Source organism: Rutidosis leptorrhynchoides, chromosome 5 (genome assembly GCF_046630445.1).
Source record: "Rutidosis leptorrhynchoides isolate AG116_Rl617_1_P2 chromosome 5, CSIRO_AGI_Rlap_v1, whole genome shotgun sequence".
In the NCBI taxonomy this organism is placed as follows: domain Eukaryota; kingdom Viridiplantae; phylum Streptophyta; class Magnoliopsida; order Asterales; family Asteraceae; genus Rutidosis; species Rutidosis leptorrhynchoides.
Genome location: NC_092337.1, coordinates 337,894,298 through 337,916,166, shown reverse-complemented (window position 1 = coordinate 337,916,166; position 21,869 = coordinate 337,894,298). Strand labels below are relative to the sequence as shown.

Below are 21,869 nucleotides of genomic sequence, written 5' to 3'. Positions count from 1 at the left end.
GGATAAGAAAGCTTTGTTCGAAAGTGTGGTTTTTTAAAAGTCATAATCACGCATAGCAAATGGTTAATTGTCGCGGTATGTTCAAGTCTTGTGGTGTGATGATTCGTACACAACCTATTTTTAGCCATACACTATCAAACATGCTTTACAGTGTTGTACTGTACTGTACAACCCTTTAAAGCATGTTTGGTGGTGTACGGCTGAAAATAGGTGGTGTACGAATCACTCCCCATTTATATATTCGTGAGATAAATTCATAGTTTGGTTGAACAAAATTAATTTATAGAATCGAAATTTAATATTGGTAATTGATTTGATGGTACCTAATAACACTAGTTCAGTTTACGTTTGTGCTAAAAAAAATCGATCATAACACACATCCAGTTTAGTGGGCTTAATAGGTGGGTCAGAAAACATATCCAGCACAGTGGGCTTAGTAGATGGGTCATTATACATAATCAGTTTAGTAGGCTAGCAGTTGGGTCAATATTACATATCCATTTTAGCATATGCCGTGTTGTGGGTTTAAATAGATGGGTCATAAACATAGCAAATTTATTGGGCTCAACAAAAGGGTGGTTATAAGTCCCCAAACCACTTATATATGAGACCTATATAATGCCCCTGATTTTTCAATAATCAAAATAAGGGTTTCAAGGTTTTGAGCCTTGTCCTCACATATTCACAGCTGCCAGCAGTTTTAGGGTTTTACACCACTTTCGTCTCATTTACACTTCTCATCACCGTTTCCGGTAATCATCGTTTCTTCTGTATGCTTAATTTATTGAATTCGATTGATATCTAATAGCTGAGTTGTTTAAACTTTTTGATTTTGTTACAAATTTCATCAATTAGTTGTGCTTTGATATATGACTTGATTTGCTCTATTACGTATTGATATTTTTGATTTACTTGCTTCTGCTATGAACTTTTTATTTTTTTATCATTTATATATGTTTGAAGTTATTTCTGTTTGTTTAGATAGGTATGGGTTTTGAGCAGATAACTATAGTTTAAGTGTTTGTATATGTTAAGTTTTGAATAAGAAAGTAAACAGGAAAATTTCATTTGTCGATTTATTGTTGATCTTTGTTCAACTTTTACTTGAAAAATAAATAAGTACATCAGAAACTAGGGTTTCAAGATACTCGATGCTAGATCAATCAGCTTATTTAACTAGGGTAGCTCAAATAACTCAATAATAGTTGATGAAACTCCGGTCTGACCTGCGTAAGCTCATGCTCTGAGTTCAACTTGCTTAATTTATTTGACAAGTATTTTGTTTGAATGAGCTCAAGTTGAGCTAGATATGCTTGTTAAAAGTTTGATAGCCCCTTTATGACTTGAGCTACACCTTTAGTTTCTTAATTCGGTTAAATCTATTTTGCTTTGTTTTTGTTTGAAAGTTTGTTTTTTGAATAATAAATTAATATCACGCCTAACTGTGGAACCAGTAAATGCTATAATACTGTCTTCTTGTTTGTTAGCCTCAGTTCCATATCTGCTATTGTAAAAAATAAGCTTGCTGGTTTAATAAGTTGGTGTTCTGTTTTTTCTCTTTGATGTTAATAATGTGATTACACATGTGTGGTTAGTTAGTGTAACTATTCAGAATGTTGTAGGGCGTTATTCTGCTTTCTGCAGTTGATTATTAATCTACTGTCAAGTTATTATGTTTTTCGCTTTACTTAATTTATTTGCTTTTTTTTTTTTTTAATTCTAATATTTTAAGTTTCATGCTGCAGTATTTCAACACAAATAATCAGACATGGTGCAGTACAATTTCAAGAAAATCACAAGGGTACCTACGGGTAAGGATTTCGTTGACATCATACTCAGCAGAACTCAAAGGCAAACACCAACTGTTGTCCACAAAGGCTATGCAATCAACCGAATTCGTCAATTTTACATGCGAAAGGTGAAGTTCACACAAACAAACTTTCACGAAAAACTCTCCACAATCATCGACGAATTCCCTAGACTCGATGACATACATCCTTTCTATGGCGACCTTCTTCACGTTCTTTATAACAAAGATCATTACAAGCTCGCTTTGGGTCAAATTAACACCGCCCGAAATCTCATCGGTAAAATCGCCAAAGATTACGTGAAGTTGTTGAAGTATGGTGATTCGTTATACAGGTGCAAGGCGTTAAAGGTTGCTGCTTTGGGTCGTATGTGTACTGTTACAAAACGAATCGGGCCAAGTTTGGCTTATCTTGAACAAATTAGGCAACATATGGCTAGGTTGCCTTCGATCGACCCGAATACTAGGACCATATTGATATGCGGGTACCCAAATGTTGGAAAAAGTTCGTTTATTAATAAAATTACTCGTGCTGATGTTGAAGTCCAACCGTATGCTTTTACCACAAAGTCTTTATTTGTGGGCCATACGGATTATAAGTATTTGAGGTATCAAGTAATTGATACACCGGGTATTTTGGATAGGCCGTTTGAAGATCGTAACATTATTGAAATGTGTAGTATAACTGCTTTGGCCCATTTAAGAGCTGCGGTTTTGTTCTTTTTGGATATTTCCGGGTCGTGCGGGTACACGATTGCCCAACAAGCCGCTTTGTTTCATAGTATCAAGTCACTTTTTATGAACAAACCGTTGATTATTGTTTGTAATAAGACGGATTTGCAGTCGCTCGAAGGGATATCGGAGGACGATAAGAAGTTAGTTGACGAGATGAAATCGGAAGCGGTTAAAACGTTAGTTGGTCAAGGTGGCGAGGTTCGAGATGGGGCCGAAGTGCTTTTGACCATGAGCACGTTGACCGAACAAGGTGTGATTGCGGTCAAAAACGCTGCGTGTGAACGGTTGTTGGATCAACGGGTCGAAATTAAGATGAAGTCCAAAAAGATAAACGATTGTTTGAACCGGTTTCATGTGGCTATGCCTAAACCGCGTGACCAAAAGGACCGACCCGTTTGTATACCGCAAGCCGTTTTGGACGCGAAAGCTAAAGAAGCGGCTAAGGAAAGTAAAAAGAAACTTGAACGGGAGCTCGAAGAGGAAAACGGAGGTGCGGGTGTGTATTCGGCTAGCTTAAAGAAACATTATATACTTGAATATGATGAATGGAAAGAAGATAACATGCCCGAAATTTTAGACGGGCATAATGTTTATGATTTTGTGGACCCCGATATTATGCAACGGCTTGAAGAATTGGAGAAAGAAGAAGGTCTTTTACAAGCGCAAGAAGATGATGAGGTGGAAATGGACGTTGAGGATTCGATGACGCCCGAAGAACAAAAGGAATTAATTGAAATAAGGAAAAAGAAAAGTATTTTAATTCAACAACATAGGATTAAGAAAAGCACGGCTGAAAGTCGCCCTATTGTTCCTAGGAAGTTTGATAGAGAGAGGAAGTTTACAAGTGAACGAATGGGTCGACAGCTGTCGGGTTTGGGTCTTGACCCGTCTAAAGCGGTTGAACGAGTTCGAAGCAAGTCTAGGGGTCGTAAACGAGAGAGGTCGAGTGATGTTGGTGGTGATGTTATGGATGTGGATGGGGGGTCGAATAAGAAAATGAAGAGGTCGTTGTCGATGTCTAGGTCGAGGTCGCGGGGCCCGTCTAAGGAGTTGGTTGCTGGTGAGGGTTTTAAGGATATGGCTATGAGGACAAAGGCGATTAAAATGAGTTGGGATTCGGGTAAAAAGAGGAATAAGGAGGCTCGAAAGGGTGAGGGTGATAGGATTATTCCTACTTTAAGGCCGAAACATTTGTTTGCTGGTAAACGTGGAAAAGGGAAGACTGATAGGCGTTGATCACATCGAAACGTGAGTTTTTGAGGTATGTTTTTACATTTGATTTTTAACTCATTATGTTGTGTTTACAGTGTAGGCGATTTCAATTATTATTACCAGTTTCAGTATATTAGTTAATCTATAGCTTCATGACTTTTTGTTTATATTTCTTTATTTGACATGTGATTATTTAATGGTGGTCTTTTTGTTTTGATTATTTCAGGACTAGGTGAGATTATGGATGAAGATTGCGTTGTCTTTAAATGGGAATTTTATAATTTTCAGTTGTTTTGTCAGTTAGAGGTGTTTTCATGTGTTTTTGTTTTTGGATTTTGCTTATTTTGTATTGTTGAACTTTTTATATTTGATGACAGAGCTATGAACTTGAAATATACATTTGAATTGTATGACACTTTAGGTTTTTTCAACGTTGTATCTGGAGGAATTTTGATTTGGTTATTGATTTCAGCTATGTTCTTAAGTTTGAAACTCTTGTCATACTTAAAATACCTCTAAGATCACCAAATTGAACACTAACACCACATTTGTCATTGGCAATTCGGCATATTCTGAGTGTTAGAATTTAAATAACCTTTGACGTAATGGTTCATTAAAACATAAACAAGAGCAAGTCATATTTGGTGATGTGTATTGCTGCTTTGGTTGAAACTGCAATTCTTAACGAAGGTATTGAAATGTATTATACTACTCGAACAGGTTTTAATGCAACCAGAAATAGCGAATTATATGGTTAGCAGAATCGATACAGCTCACGAGTGAAACATATAACCAAACATATATATACACGAAAATAAAAGACCAAACATACAGATAACCAAACATATATACATGAAGATAAAAGGTAAAGAAACCACCACTTTGAACGATAAAGGATGAGCCACACAGTCAAAATAAAAGAAACACTTCAACCTGCTTCAAGCATTATCGTTAAAAACACCCATGATTGTCTCCATGTGTGATGTTATTACGGCATTTTGCCTTTGATGACAGTGCCAACATCAATGCGATTTGGGAAGGTCTCCGGTGGGTTATCCCAACTTTCGATGCCAGTGTGTTGGTAACAAATGAGAACATTCGATGTCGATATCATCGTTAAAAAAATTAGGGCATTTTGTCTGCCTAAGCCCAATGCATACGATAAATTCTTTTCAAGCATTCCAGAAAAATAGAAAAATCATGAAGCTCTTCATATTTTCATATAACCGAACGTTTCATCTTCGGCTAGTTCTATGATGTATATATTTTGTTGGCCCCATTTAACAATAGAAACATTGTAGAGAGGAAGTTACAAAATATAACTTTTAAAACACATGTAAACGTTAAAGCATGGTAACACTCTAGGTACTTTTCAACGTATTCTTTTACATATAAATTAACGGTCAACTTAAGCGGAATATTGACCGGTTGATATACACGGTCTTGCTTAACTTAAAAACAAAAACTAAAGTCAAGACAAATGATATACAATGACCAATACAGGATTACTTAAATTAGGATAACAAGGATAGTAGTATCAACCGGTTTGGTAGGGTTCGATACCAGTACAATACCAGGTTCATTCCTGGTACAGTCAATGAAATCCTTCTGATTTACACAACCGCTATAACTGGCAGTCGTTATAAAATTTCGGCTAAATCGCCTCACATGCTTTCCACGTTAAAATGGTCATTTGAGCTCAAAATCCACACATATGTTATAGTCCGATTTGAACTCGAATTCACTTATTTTTAAGCAAGTCAACCTTATATTTTCGCATACTTAGATGTCATTTGCTTTTTTTCTTCCGGCGAAAATAACTAAAACTCATATAGAAACGAGGTCGTTTTTCAAAGGAAAACGCCTGTTGAGATTACAAAAGAACGGGGCAAACGGAGAAGCTCGCATGTAGAAAGCACCCATCTAAACAAAAACCATCTATAAACGAGCCTCTCCTAACAACCCGAAAAACCTTACAACAAGCTAACCACTACTGAACCAAACTAAACGAACAAAGTGAAATCGACGTACAAAAAAAGAGAACGAAAAAAAACGAGACAAACCCAATCTATCAACCTCTAGGTCCTGTCCTTTTCAACTTACCGTTAACCGTCTCTTTCAAAGTGTTCTTCCCGGACCGATTCTCTATCAACCTCGATGTCATTTGCTTTTTATTATGCAAACCTCGTTAGATCTTCTACGAGTACACAAACGTTTTCACCTTATACGGTTTTTTTTTTTTTGAAATAGGAAGATAATCTATCACTCATTATATTTTATCTACAAACGACTTGATCCTAAAACTACAAAAAACAAAAATAAAAATGGCGTTTATTCACACTCTCGTTGTCACTCTTTCTTCCACCCCAATCATACCTTCAGTAACTTCCCCCATAGCCAACAAGACCTCAAAATTTGCTACTCCGTTGACAAGCCCGTATTCTTCTAAGAAAATTCGATGTTTGTCGTTAACTGTGAGAGCATCACCATTCGAGAAATACGTGTATCCCGACCCTATTCCAGAGTTTGCTCTTCACGTACTCGATCTTTCATTTAGAATGCATACAGTTTATAGGTACAAAACACAGAGTAATATTTGCTTGTTATTTATGTGCTTGTGGTGACAGGAAACGAAGAAGTTCAGGGAAGAGCTAAAGAAGAAACTGTACAAGGAGAAGGACACATTTAATGATGACCTTGATCGAGTTCTTGACACCTGTACGGAGGTACATTCTTCATTTTTCATTTTCAATATTTTTGCTTTCTTGAATTGGCTCCTTGTTGTTCTTGCAATGCTTGTTGAGTTGTTGTTAACCTGATAACTTAAGTTCATGGGATAAGGTTTTTGAGATTATTGACTTCTGAGTTTTCTGGTCAGTGCACATAACCTGTTTGATGATATGTTTCTACTAATAATGTGTCCTTTTCGTTGTCATATATGTATGATAATAGCTCTCTTACCATCTGCTTATATCCTAATATAGTAAGTTTTAAACTTTATAAATTTGTGATTAGTTCAGGGCCGTCGTGTTAATGTTAAGGGCCCCGCTCAATAAGCAAAAATAGGCCATTTGTTTTACGTAAGTTTTGGTATAAGAACAAGTCAAATAATACTAGAAAAATTTTTAAGTGCTAACATCAATCAAACAACGGTTGCAAAAAATGTAATATCCTTAAAACCTTATAAATAAGGGTTAAAAGTTATAAATACGCTATATACCTTCACTTTTGTTCCAATGTAGGCTATATACCCCAAAAAATATCAATGTAGACTATATATTTTCAAAAAGTGTGCTAATATAAATGCACCTAACTTGTTAACCGGATAAAAGAAAAGGAGCAAAAAAAATTGAAAGTATATAACCTACATCGGAACAAATAATTTAAGTATATAGCCTACATTGGAACAAAAATGAAAATATATAACCTATTTGTAGCCATATAACATTTAAAAAAAATGCTAAATAATTGATTTTACCGGTTCAGCGAGTAACCGGTCACCAATAGCCTACATTAGAACACTTTTTGAAAGTATGTGACCTACAATGGTATTTTATTGGGTATATTGCCTACATTGAAACAAAAGTGAAAGTATATAGCATATTCATAGCTTTAACCCTATAAATAAATGGACCATAAATATATATTGCTGGGTTATATTTGGGCTCCTTTGGATTTTGGGCGCTGTGCAAACGCCCACTTTGCACGCCCCATAATCCGGTCCTGGATTAGTTTAACAAGTCGACCAAAGGGTGTTATTTGAAATAACTGAAATATACATCCTGAGACCCGAGTAAAGGGATTTGGGCTTGTCGAGACATATGTGGGCTGCTTGGCAGGCTCTATGACTCTACAATAAAAAAGCTATATGTTCGTTGGATGCTGGTCTTAAACGAAAGAAGGTTTTTCTCTGTTCGGGCTACCCGGAAGGGCGAGTAATCCGAGTCATACTCTGATGTACGCAGTCCATCCGGATTACTCCCTGACTGTTTCCAACCCTTCCCTGGCCACCACAAATTATTCGTCCTAGGCAGAATTCAAACCTGAGACCTGTTACAAGGAACTCAATTGGGTTATCTTGTGATGGTTACACAAAGTTATAAGGTTTTCCCTGTTCCAGTTACCCGAGTAGGCAGGTAATCCAACCCATATGAGACGACCCGACCCAATCCATAGGGACGAATACAATAACATATGATTACATCGCGAGGTACTTGACCTCTATATGATACATTTTACAAACGTTGCATTTATTCCTTAAAAGACAATCTAATATTACATCAGAAATTGACATGTTTGCCTAACATTTCATAACATCCAAATAACCTAATCTGTCATTTACTTAATAATAATCTCTAATGAACTTCAATGACTCGAATGCAACGTCTTTTGAAATATGGCATGAATGACCCCAAGTAGTATCCTTATTATTAGCTAATGCACAGCGGAAGATTTCTTTAATTCCTGAGAATAAACATGCTTTAAAGTGTCAACCAAAAGGTTGGTGAGTTCATAGGTTTAATTTCGATATAATAATCATAATGTTTAATAAGCCACAAGATTTCATTTAATTAAATGCGCATGATCATTGCAACCGCTAAAATAAAAGTCATTCATACGCTGGAGCGACTGGAATTCAATAATAATGATATACAGGCCACATAATTAAGATCTCTTCGGATATCCGGTAAACACAATAATACATCAGTCCTAAATACATCAGTCGTAGAATGTAGTTTCATGAACTTGTGCTTATTTTGTAAAACAATTGTAAAAGTTGTGCATGCATTCTCAGTCCCAAAAATATATTGTAAAAGAGTAAAAAGGGAGCAAATGAAACTCACCATACTGTATTTTGTAGTAAAAAAATACATATAACACCATTGATCAATTATAAGGTTGGCCTCGGATTCACGAACCTAATTAATTATATATAATTATATATTGATTAACATCTGTTTAACAATTAAAGTTAATTTATAGTGTACCACAATCCTAATGCTCGAGATAGTCATACATACATTAACAAAAATTAATTTGACCAAAATAGCTTCCATAGATCTTTACATAATTATAGTCGTTTTTATATATTTAAATATAACAAATTTTATATTTTAAATATTGTTATAAAATTTATTATAGTAAATGATATTATAATTTATTTATTAATAAATAAAACTTTATATATAAAAATATACTAAATGATAGTAAATAATATTTTTATAATAACAATAATAATTTCATTTAAAATATTACTTTTATTAAATATATTAATTTTAATGTTAATAATGATAAAAGTAATAAATTAATGGTTTTATTAATAATAACAATTAAAATAATAATTTGATAATTTTTGATAAAAAAAAATATTATTTGTTTTTAATAATTAATAATAATAATGATCATAGTAATTATAATCGTAATAACATTTTTAAAAATAATACTTTTAGTAAAAATGATAATTTTAGTGTTAATGATAATAAATTAATAGTTTTAATAACAATAACGATCAAAATAATAATTTGATAGTTTTTGATAAGAATACTAATTATTATTAATAATAAAAATCATAATAATAATAATATTCATAATAATAATACTCAAATAAAGATAATTTTAACGACGACGTAATAATAAAAATAATCATTTTTAATAATTGATACAAAAATTCAATTGACTATAACTTCTAATCCGTCCGTCAAAATCATTTGATTTCTAAATGAAAAGTTTATAGTTTTTCGCCACCTTTCCAAAAACATATATATCATATACCTTATCTTAACCGCAGAGGTAATTAATTCAGATTCTATCCTAAAATATATTTTGACAAAAATAAATATAAAAGCATGCATGATCCTAATTTCTCGAGCACTAGTCAGGGACACACTAATAATAAATAAAAGTCAAGTTTTGAGTGCTCACGTAACAATATTGAGATTCAATATTGCAGGAAAGTATGTAGACACAACGGAGATGATAAATGCAAGGTTGGCCTTTGATTCACGAACAATACCCCCGAACAATACCCATAATCTCCTTATTTAATACCCATGAATTCCTTAGCATTAAACCATATGAAAAACCCATTTTGAAAATATGTTTGAGATCACTCAAACAGCACTCCGTCGTAGTATTTTATGTATAATACTAAGTAATAATAATACTTAATAATAATAATAAGATTGATAATAAGTGTAATAATAATAATTATTATAATATAAATACTAATGATAATATGCGTAGTAAAATTTTTTATGAGCCAGAATGAGAAATCGACCATTCATATATATAGATTAATAAAATAATAATATAATAATTTTGAAAAGAAATATAATAATATAATAATATTGAAATAGAATATAATATATAATATTATAATAAAGTAATAATATAATAATAAAATAATAATATAATAATAAAAGGAATCAAACGTGTTTAATTATAATAATATAATAATATAATAAAGTAATAAAATAATAATATAATAATATTGAAATAAAATATAATAATATAATAATAAATTTAGAATCAAATTTGAATCGTAAATTTTTAAAAAGTCGTATTTATTAAATACTTCAGGGGGAATAGTAAATTAATTAATTTCATTTCATTACTATTCATATGAATAGTAAACGAATTAATTTCGATTCAACTATTTAAGCTATACATTGTTGTACGTTGTGCTTTACAAATTGTACATTTTTAATTTAACTTCGTTTCTTAAAAAAAATTACAAAAATTATATCATAAAAATAAAACGACTTAATACGTAAAATTTTAATTTGAAATAGCATCGTTTAAGAAGGTAAATCGTATATATAAATCATGACGGGTTCGAGTTTTAAATTATAGGTTGTTCGTGAATCGTCAGGCAGGGTAAAAGGGTAATTGGTTACCTGAATATAGATTTCAAACTTTCTAAACTCAATATTAGGGTTTTTGCTTATCGTGTCGGAAACATATAGAGATTAGAGTTTAAATTTGGTCGGAAATTTCCGGGTCATTACAGTACATACCCGTTAAAGAAATTTCGTCCTCGAAATTTGATAGAAATCATTATAGATAGTAATGAGGATGTTTTCATGATAAATATGAGGTCATAATGGAGTTTTATCATCATTGAGTAATGTAGATAAAATGATTTAATTATATGAACCGTACGAGTGAAGTTATCACAAATGAGTGAAATGAGTAATAGGGAATCGTTTTAACCGATGATGTGGTTAGGATTAATTTCCGGAATTTAAGGGATCTAAAGAAAATCTTACGTAATAAGATTTGGTTCTTTGGCGATCAAGATCTTCTTTGAGTTATTGCGGCAAATTGGCTTTGATTTCTTTGTCGGATATTTTACTATAAAACTACCCCCTTCGTTTCCTTATTTCCATATCCCATATCTTCTACTCTTTCTCCTTAATTCCTACTTTAAGACATTTGCCAGTATGCTTCATCCCATTCTAATCCTTGATATACTCTTAATTTTTACATCTGTCATCCTTCTTTTTCATCTACCACCAGAAGAGTCTATTTACTTCTACTATACTCTTGCGTTGATAGTGTTTCTAGTTCTCCCGTGTCTCTATATTGCTATCGGCATTGATATACACGGTTTGTAAATTCTGGGTGGTTGTTAAGTTTGATATCTCCCCTTATACTTCAATGCTCTTGTTTCTGTTTTCTATAATCATTGTCATCCATAGTTAATACTCTCTCCTTTTTGCTGCGATCTATACCCTAATTTCTATTTTGGGGCTTTGTCCCTTCGTTTCTTCTTCCCGTCCTTGAGTCAACCGAGCAATGGTCCGGAATTCGTAGGTATGAGATTTGGAATGAGCATAGTTAATGTTCTAAGAAGGAAAGGGTATTGGTACGATTTTGACTTGTCAAATTACCAGAATATTCTGAAAAAGATCGAATTATCAAGAAATATTTTCTTGATATTTTTAGAATTTATATAGAATGTAAGAGCCGTGTAACATGTCACATGATGATGGTACTGTGAATCATCACATTTCATTAGAAACTTAACATGACTTACTGTAATATAATGAAGTTGATCAAGTTTCATTATATTATACTAATTCATGCCTCAGTTCTCAACACTACTTCAAAACATTCATATTTTAAACTCGAAGGTTTTAGAACTTAGAAACTAACACAGTTTCTTTTATGTTGTAACGCAGATGTTACGGAGAGATAGATGATTTCAGATAAGAATAGTTGTGAAAATATCTCTAGAAATATTGAGGATATTTATAATGGAAGATACGATAATATCTTGGAATTTCTAATATCAAGGATGATGATGAAGATTTACCCGTAAGGGTTTAGATTCAGAAGCAAGGTATTCATTAAAGATTTCATCAGAAACAGAATCATCAGGATTCTTTAAATACAGAGTTTGGTACTTGTATATGTCCTTGGTCTCCTTTATGGTTAGTTCCATTCGATTTTCAATACCAAATTTTCTATCGAGCGTTCCTAACACCTCCTTCTTTATCATCAACTTTTTGGCCATTAAGACCAGCTACACCATGCTGCTTCGTCAGCATTTTCAAAGTTAACGAATCTGGGTCATTAGTTTTCAAACCGAGGTGGTTTCAAGAGAATTGTGTTTTTATATGATTAAACGCTGATGGCAGAATATAAAAGGCTCTCCGATAACGATGAGGAAAGCTAATCGTATGTATCAAAGTTATAATAAGGTTGATTCGAACGAAAAGTCGAAGTTGGCTTGCTGGAGCTGTGACGAAATTTGGCTACTTTGAAAATGAATCGTAAGGTTGTTTTTGCTAGTAACTGGTAAAGAATTCAACACGGTTACGTGTTAAGCTATGAATTTGGGTTCAAGAGTTTTTCAGGGACATAAATCTTTCCTTCCGTAGATGAAGTGTGGTTGGTTCAATCTCTCGATCGAGGTGTTTTCAAGAATCATGAAAGATTTGAACATAGATTGGAATCGTCAAGATTCAAATGAGGTTTAGGATGAAATCAAGTGGCAAACTTGAAGAATTATTTAGTTTCATATGTTATAATCAATATTTTTAATTCATTTTAATTGTCCAAAGTTAGCAGTCCAATAGTCCGATTGTCCAATGGTCCAATATATTCATATATAAATTAGATATATAATATTCGAATTACTTAATTCGTATCGTGACCCGTGTACCGGTCTCGGTGTCGATCACAACTCAAAGTATATATATATTTTGGAATCAACTCCGACCCTGTATAGCCAACTCCCACCTTCACATATAGAGTGTCCATGGTTGTTCCGAAATATATATATATAGATGGGTCGATATGATAAGTCGAAACCTTGCATACGTGTCCCGTTATTTAAAGTGCGTAAAATAAATAAATATATATCATGACCCATTGCACAACGTGTTGTCTCAGAATTAATCCGACGTATTGTTGTACATGTGTCCCGACGGTATGTAAAGTGCAGAAATTAAATAACAATAAATAAAATTGCGAGAATGTAAATTGCGATAAATTAAATGTTAATCAGTTAGCTAGGAACAGTTAGCTAGGAACAGTTAGCGTGGGATCTTAACAATATTTCAATTAGTTAATCCGTTTGTTTCTAACAAATTTTATTATATCCAATGTTTTCTTCATTATGCCACTTGTTAGATTCTGATAGGTCAAAATCCAAATATGAAATTGAATGAAAATGATTATTCTGTGGTGAACGGATTTGTATATCGATGGTTGTAAATATGATAGTAAATGACCGTTGAATCAGATTCGAAGGATGTACAGTGTAACTTATTAATGTGAAATCTAAATATTCCTCGGGTACTACCTACCCGTTAAAATATTTTCATCATTAATAGTTTGTACGAAAGAATTTTTAATTACAATCTTTATGAAAATATACTTGCATATATATTTTCTTCGGATGTAATTATGAATTTAATGAGTCAATAAGATATTAAACTCATTTGATTTTTTTTTTTTTTTGGTTAGAATTAGAGTACATAATCTTTAAAACATTAAAGATTACTTAATCGTTATGTAAAACGAAAACAATTGATGTAGAACAATACGTAGAACGATTATAATCGATGTGGAACGATATATAGAACGAAGATTATACTCGAAGTACACATGGTGATATTGAGGCGTGTGATGTTGATATTCGAGGTACAGATTGTGATGTTGAGGTTTACGACACGGTTGTGGTTGGGGGTGATAAAGGTACTGTTGACGTTGATGGTGGTGGTACGGATTATGCTGCTGGTGTTTGTAACCTTCGCACAATGTTCTCCAAAGCCGTCACGCGAGCGCGAAGTTCGTTAGCTCTTGCTAGTACATCGGGATGATTGGCAGTTGGAGCGAGCGGATGAAATATAGGATAGTATGTAATCGTGACGAGGTACTCGAAAAAAAAGGGAGAGAAAATGGTTTCTCGAACAGGTTCGCCGGTAAGCGCTTCGGGTTCATCGCCAAGGGAGCAGTTTGGTGGGTGGAAGGGATCTTCGTCGTGAAATGATTTTCGAATATAGGATGATATTCTAACTTCATAGAATATCTATGTATATAGTACTAAAGATTTTGTAGACTACGGAGGAATTTACGGCATATGTCAGGCAAATCTACAGATGCGCTAAGATAGGAATTATCAGATATGCTAAGATATGAATTTTGTCTATACACTATCAATGCACTAAATGCAGTAAGACGTGTCTAGACTTAAGAATGATGAGCAAGTAATTCCCAAGGATGATAAGCAGATGATTTCCGACTAGAATGATAAGCAAAACTTTTGACAGGCAGACACGGTCGAAGTCCAGACTTACTAATGTATCCTAACAACTACTGGTCAGACACACTAATGCAAGGCCTGGTTCGCTAAGACCACCGCTCTGATACCACATGAGACGACCCGACCCAATCCATAGGGACGAATACAATAACATATGATTACATCGCGAGGTACTTGACCTCTATATGATACATTTTACAAACGTTGCATTTATTCCTTAAAAGACAATCTAATATTGCATCAGAAATTGACATGTTTGCCTAACATTTCATAACATCCAAATAACCTAATCTGTCATTTACTTAATAATAATCTCTAATGAACTTCAATGACTCGAATGCAACGTCTTTTGAAATATGACATGAATGACCCCAAGTAGTATCCTTATTATTAGCTAATGCACAGCGGAAGATTTCTTTAATTCCTGAGAATAAACATGCTTTAAAGTGTCAACCAAAAGGTTGGTGAGTTCATAGGTTTAATTTCGATATAATAATCATAATGTTTAATAAGCCACAAGATTTCATTTAATTAAATGCGCAGGATCATTGCAACCGCTAAAATAAAAGTCATTCATACGCTGGAGCGACTGGAATTCAATAATAATGATATACAGGCCACATAATTAAGATCTCTTCGGATATCCGGTAAACACAATAATACATCAGTCCTAAATACATCAGTCGTAGAATGTAGTTTCATGAACTTGTGCTTATTTTGTAAAACAATTGTAAAAGTTGTGCATGCATTCTCAGTCCCAAAAATATATTGTAAAAGAGTAAAAAAGGAGCAAATGAAACTCACCATACTGTATTTTGTAGTAAAAAAATACATATAACACCATTGATCAATTATAAGGTTGGCCTCGGATTCACGAACCTAATTAATTATATATAATTATATATTGATTAACATCTGTTTAACAATTAAAGTTAATTTATAGTGTACCACAATCCTAATGCTCGAGATAGTCATACATACATTAACAAAAATTAATTTGACCAAAATAGCTTCCATAGATCTCTACATAATTATAGTCGTTTTTATATATTTAAATATAACAAATTTTATATTTTAAATATTGTTATAAAATTTATTATAGTAAATGATATTATAATTTATTTATTAATAAATAAAACTTTATATATAAAAATATACTAAATGATAGTAAATAATATTTTTATAATAACAATAATAATTTCATTTAAAATATTACTTTTATTAAATATATTAATTTTAATGTTAATAATGATAAAAGTAATAAATTAATGGTTTTATTAATAATAACAATTAAAATAATAATTTGATAATTTTTGATAAAAAAAATATTATTTGTTTTTAATAATTAATAATAATAATGATCATAGTAATTATAATCGTAATAACATTTTTAAAAATAATACTTTTAGTAAAAATGATAATTTTAGTGTTAATGATAATAAATTAATAGTTTTAATAACAATAACGATCAAAATAATAATTTGATAGTTTTTGATAAGAATACTAATTATTATTAATAATAAAAATCATAATAATAATAATATTCATAATAATAATACTCAAATAAAGATAATTTTAACGACGACGTAATAATAAAAATAATCATTTTTAATAATTGATACAAAAATTCAATTGACTATAACTTCTAATCCGTCCGTCAAAATCATTTGATTTCTAAATGAAAAGTTTATAGTTTTTCGCCACCTTTCCAAAAACATATATATCATATACCTTATCTTAACCGCAGAGGTAATTAATTCAGATTCTATCCTAAAATATATTTTGACAAAAATAAATATAAAAGCATGCATGATCCTAATTTCTCCAGCACTAGTCAGGGACACACTAATAATAAATAAAAGTCAAGTTTTGAGTGCTCACGTAACAATATTGAGATTCAATATTGCAGGAAAGTATGTAGACACAACGGAGATGATAAATGCAAGGTTGGCCTTTGATTCACGAACAATACCCCCGAACAATACCCATAATCTCCTTATTTAATACCCATAAATTCTTTAGCATTAAACCATATGAAAAACCCATTTTGAAAATCTGTTTGAGATCACTCAAACAGCACTCCGTCGTAGTATTTTATGTATAATACTAAGTAATAATAATACTTAATAATAATAATAAGATTGATAATAAGTGTAATAATAATAATAATTATAATATAAATACTAATGATAATATGCGTAGTAAAATTTTTTATGAGCCAGAATGAGAAATCGACCATTCATATATATAGATTAATAAAATAATAATATAATAATTTTGAAAAGAAATATAATAATATTGAAATAGAATATAATATATAATATTATAATAAAGTAATAATATAATAATAAAATAATAATATAATAATAAAAGGAATCAAACGTGTTTAATTATAATAATATAATAATATAATAAAGTAATAAAATAATAATATAATAATATTGAAATAAAATATAATAATATAATAATAAATTTAGAATCAAATTTGAATCGTAAATTTTTAAAAAGTCGTATTTATTAAATACTTCAGGGGTATATTATGTAACTTACAATTAATAATTTCTATCATGTCGCTTTTATGTGAATAGTAAATTAATTAATTTCATTTCATTTACTATTCATATGAATAGTAAACGAATTAATTTCGATTCAACTATTTAAGCTATACATTGTTGTACGTTGTGCTTTACAAATTGTACATTTTTAATTTAACTTCGTTTCTTAAAAAAAATTACAAAAATTATATCATAAAAATAAAACGACTTAATACGTAAAATTTTAATTTGAAATAGCATCGTTTAAGAAGGTAAATCGTATATATAAATCATGACGGGTTCGAGTTTTAAATTATAGGTTGTTCGTTGTAATGACCCGGAAATTTCCGACCAAATTTAAACTCTAATCTCTATATGTTTCCGACACGATAAGCAAAAACCCTAATATTGAGTTTAGAAAGTTTGAAATCTATATTCAGGTAACCAATTACCCTTTTACCCTGCCTGACGATTCACAAACAACCTATAATTTAGAGCTCGAACCCGTCATGATTTATATATACGATTTACCTTCTTAAACGATGCTATTTCAAATTAAAATTTTACGTATTAAGTCGTTTTATTTTTATGATATAATTTTTGTAATTTTTTTTAAGAAACGAAGTTAAATTAAAAATGTACAATTTGTAAAGCACAACGTACAACAATGTATAGCTTAAATAGTTGAATCGAAATTAATTCGTTTACTATTCATATGAATAGTAAATGAAATGAAATTAATTAAATTACTATTCACATGAAAGCGACATGATAGAAATTATTAATTGTAAGTTACATAATATACCCCTGAAGTATTTAATAAATACGACTTTTTAAAAATTTACGATTCAAATTTGATTCTAAATTTATTATTATATTATTATATTTTATTTCAATATTATTATATTATTATTTTATTACTTTATTATATTATTATATTATTATAATTAAACACGTTTGATTCCTTTTATTATTATATTATTACTTTATTATTATATTATTACTTTATTATAATATTATATTATTATATTTTATTTCAATATTATTATATTATTATATTTCTTTTCAAAATTATTATATTATTATTTTATTAATCTATATATGTGAATGATCGATTTCTCATTCTGGCTCATAAAAATTTTACTACGCATATTATCATTAGTATTTATATTATTATTATTATTATTATTATTATTATTACACTTATTATCAATCTTATTATTATTATTAAGTATTAAGTATTATTATTATTAGTATTATACATAAAATACTACGACGGAGTGCTGTTCGAGTGATCTCAAACGGATTTTCAAAATGGGTTTTTCATATGGTTTAATGCTAAGGAATTCATGGGTATTAAATAAGGAGATTATGGGTATTGTTCGGGGGTATTGTTCGTGAATCAAAGGCCAACCTTGCATTTATCATCTCCGTTGTGTCTACATACTTTCCTGCAATATTGAATCTCAATATTGATACGTGAGCACTCAAAACTTGACTTTTATTTATTATTAGTGTGTCCCTGACTAGTGCTCGAGAAATTAGGATCATGCATGCTTTTATATTTATTTTTGTCAAAAATATATTTTAGGATAGAATCTGAATTAATTACCTCTGCGGTTAAGATAAGGTATATGATATATATGTTTTTGGAAAGGTGGCTAAAAACTATAAACTTTTCATTTAGAAATCAAATGATTTTGACGGACGGATGAGAAGTTATAGTCAATTGAATTTTTGTATCAATTATTAAAAATGATTATTATTATTATTACGTCGTCGTTAAAATTATCTTTATTTGAGTATTATTATTATGAATATTATGAATATTATGATTTTTATTATTAATAATAATTAGTATTCTTATCAAAAACTATCAAATTATTATTTTGATCGTTATTGTTATTAAAACTATTAATTTATTATCATTAACACTAAAATTATCATTTTTACTAAAAGTATTATTTTTAAAAATGTTATTACGATTATAATTACTATGATCATTATTATTATTAATTATTAAAAACAAATAATATTTTTTATCAAAAATTATCAAATTATTATTTTAATTGTTATTATTAATAAAACCATTAATTTATTACTTTTATCATTATTAACATTAAAATTAATATATTTAATAAAAGTAATATTTTAAATGAAATTATTATTGTTATTGTAAAAATATTATTTACTATCATTTAGTATATTTTATAAATAAAGTTTTATTTATTAATAAATAAATTATAATATCATTTACTATAATAAATTTTATAACAATATTTAAAATATAAAATTTGTTATATTTAAATATATAAAAATGACTATAATTATGTAAAGATCTATGGAAGCTATTTTGGTCAAATTAATTTTTGTTAATGTAGGTATGACTATCTCGAGCATTAGGATTGTGGTTGTAACGACCCGGAAATTTCCGACCAAATTTAAACCTTAAACTCTATATGTTTCCGACACGATAAGCAGAATCTTTAATGTTGAGTCTAGAAAGCGCGAAAACTATATTTGGATAATCAGTTACCCTTTGACCATGCCTAGCGATTCACGAACAATTGTGCGTAATTAAAATGCATATATATGATTCTTATTAATAATTATGATTATATGATAATATATAAAATATATACATAATAAACATTTAACATATATTATCATTAAATGTAAATAAAAGCTAAAAATATATTTGTTATAGTACTATTATTATTAATTACTAATAGATTTATTATTATAAAAAAAAAAGAGAGAAAAAGATCCAAATATGTTTTACATATCTATTAATCTCTATTATAAGTTACTTTATGGGTACAAACGGTTTCAATTAATCACAGTATACAAACAAACCCCGTACAAATTAATGTCAACTTCTACTTTTAAATCTTTGAAATTTATGCTAGTGTGTCGAGTTAATTAAGCTAGCAAACAATCATCAATTGATGAATACAGCTATAATGACCCTCTATATAATTCCTTTCCTTTCTTTTTACAACTCAAAACATCTAACAAAACCACCTTTGATCATCTTCTATAAACTATCACCTAAATCTATCTCTCTCTCATCCTCTCACTAACCGAGAAATCATCATCGTGAGACCACCTTACAACTATCATTGCCATCCTCCAAGACAACTCACCTCTATAAACATCGAACATAACCTTCAAACAATACTCTAGCTACGTTTATACTTTTCTGTTTCAATCGATTACCCTTGTAAACATCAAACACCACAACAACCGAGCTTGTTTCATTGCTACTTGAATAATTTTTTTTCTTTTCTGCCTAAAACCCTCGAAGGAGCTACAACCATCATCATATCATTGATGCTATGATGATTAGTTGTTATCTATTTCTTTAAACCGGAACCCAAGAACACTTAACAATCGATTTCTCTTTTATGTCTGTAAGTCACGACTACCATGGTATCTTCAATCCGTGAACAACCGTCACCATCACCCTCAACGATCTCATAATCCTATCACCACTCATCACCTCCACCATCCGCCACCATGACACCACCCATGATAATTTCAGCCACCAAACCCTCACCATAAACATCACCACCATATTCAAACTCGACCCAAAACCCCACCCTAAACAACCACCATGAGAACTATAGATACCTGGATTACTCGATGTATTGCTACTGTTTGCAGTTGGTATTCGACGTCGGTATTCGACCCAAGTACCACCTTCACCTTTCCCTCCTATCTCTCTTCTCTCTCCCTCCCATCTCTCTGTTGTTTTACCTTCTTCGTGAACACTATAAACCAAACCGATCACTACACAAAAACCAACTACAACTTCGATCTCCTACTTCTGTTTCAGGCCGTAAATTACCACAACCACCTTCCCCAACCGACACTCCTAGCAACCATCACCGAACAAATCTTATAAATACTGATGCAATCGTGTATTCCTACTTCTGTTTCTTGTTTAATTCCAAACCACCACCAACTTGCTACAGCTATTACCTCCTCCTACTTTACGAATGAAGAAAATTGATAAAGATATTCATATAATTTTTGGTGGCCGACCGATGTGGGGTTGACAAGAAGGAGATACTTTGTTTTTATGTAGTAGGCAAGTATTGATGATTTATATAAAAAAAAAAAGATCCAATGCTTGTTGCTACAAATCTGTCCAAACAAAGAGATCCTATTTGACATTAAATCAATCATAATCTAAACTGAATTATAAACCCGTAATTATAAGTATTAGTGGTGGGGTAATTATGTCTCAGTTCGTTTGTACAGCTCAAAACCGAAGGCCTATATATTTTCTGACTTTGGGCCGTGAGTTTGTGGTGACATTAGGTGGACTTCTAATTAGTTGGGCCGAAATTTTTATTGGGCCGAGTTATGCATGGGCCATTTGGGTTTTAGGAATTAAGGAAGAAAAGGAAAACAAAACCGCAAATTATGAAACGGGTTTTAAAATTTTCGGATGATATTTAGACAGTAAAATATAAATGGTGTGATGGTTAGGTGTTTGGTTGTTGAGCTGAAGGTTGTGGGTTCGAGTCCCGTCCCAGGCAGTTTATTTCTTTTTAGTGATTTTAAGGTATAACTTAATATTATTCTTATCATTATCATTATTATTATTATTATTATTATTATTATTATTATTGTTAATAACATAAAAAAAATAATCAATTTATTTAAAAGATCATTTTTTTTACTAAACTACCATTATTATTAAGATTATTATGAAAAGTGTCTTTTATTATAAAAATTAGTATTATTATTATTTATTTATTTATTTATTTGTAAAATTATTGTTTTTACTAATATTATT

The 21,869-nt window shown here is 30.7% G+C and overlaps 2 protein-coding genes across 2 annotated transcripts in view; both read left to right on the top strand.

The window, feature by feature from the left end:
• Positions 1 to 633: 633 nt before the first annotated feature.
• On the top strand, positions 634 to 4,192 carry LOC139846494 (nucleolar GTP-binding protein 1). The gene is made up of 3 exons (XM_071835978.1): positions 634 to 752; positions 1,746 to 3,803; positions 3,981 to 4,192. The coding sequence occupies exon 2, from the start codon at positions 1,769 to 1,771 to the stop codon at positions 3,776 to 3,778; it is 2,010 nt and encodes a 669-aa protein (XP_071692079.1). The 5' UTR covers positions 634 to 752; positions 1,746 to 1,768; the 3' UTR covers positions 3,779 to 3,803; positions 3,981 to 4,192.
• Positions 4,193 to 6,033: 1,841 nt separating this feature from the next.
• The window catches only part of LOC139850315 (protein PLASTID REDOX INSENSITIVE 2, chloroplastic-like), a 38,389-nt gene continuing 22,553 nt past the window's right edge, over positions 6,034 to 21,869 (top strand). The window contains exons 1-2 of the mRNA XM_071839901.1: positions 6,034 to 6,291; positions 6,382 to 6,480. Of these exons, the coding sequence (XP_071696002.1) occupies positions 6,079 to 6,291; positions 6,382 to 6,480 (312 nt within the window). The 5' untranslated portion in view covers positions 6,034 to 6,078. The remainder of the gene's footprint in view (positions 6,292 to 6,381; positions 6,481 to 21,869) is intronic.

What these genes read in the sequence shown, in the direction of transcription:
- LOC139846494 (XM_071835978.1), top strand. Translation starts at nt 1,769, where the DNA reads ATGGTGCAGTACAATTTCAAGAAAATCACAAGGGTACCTACGGGTAAG.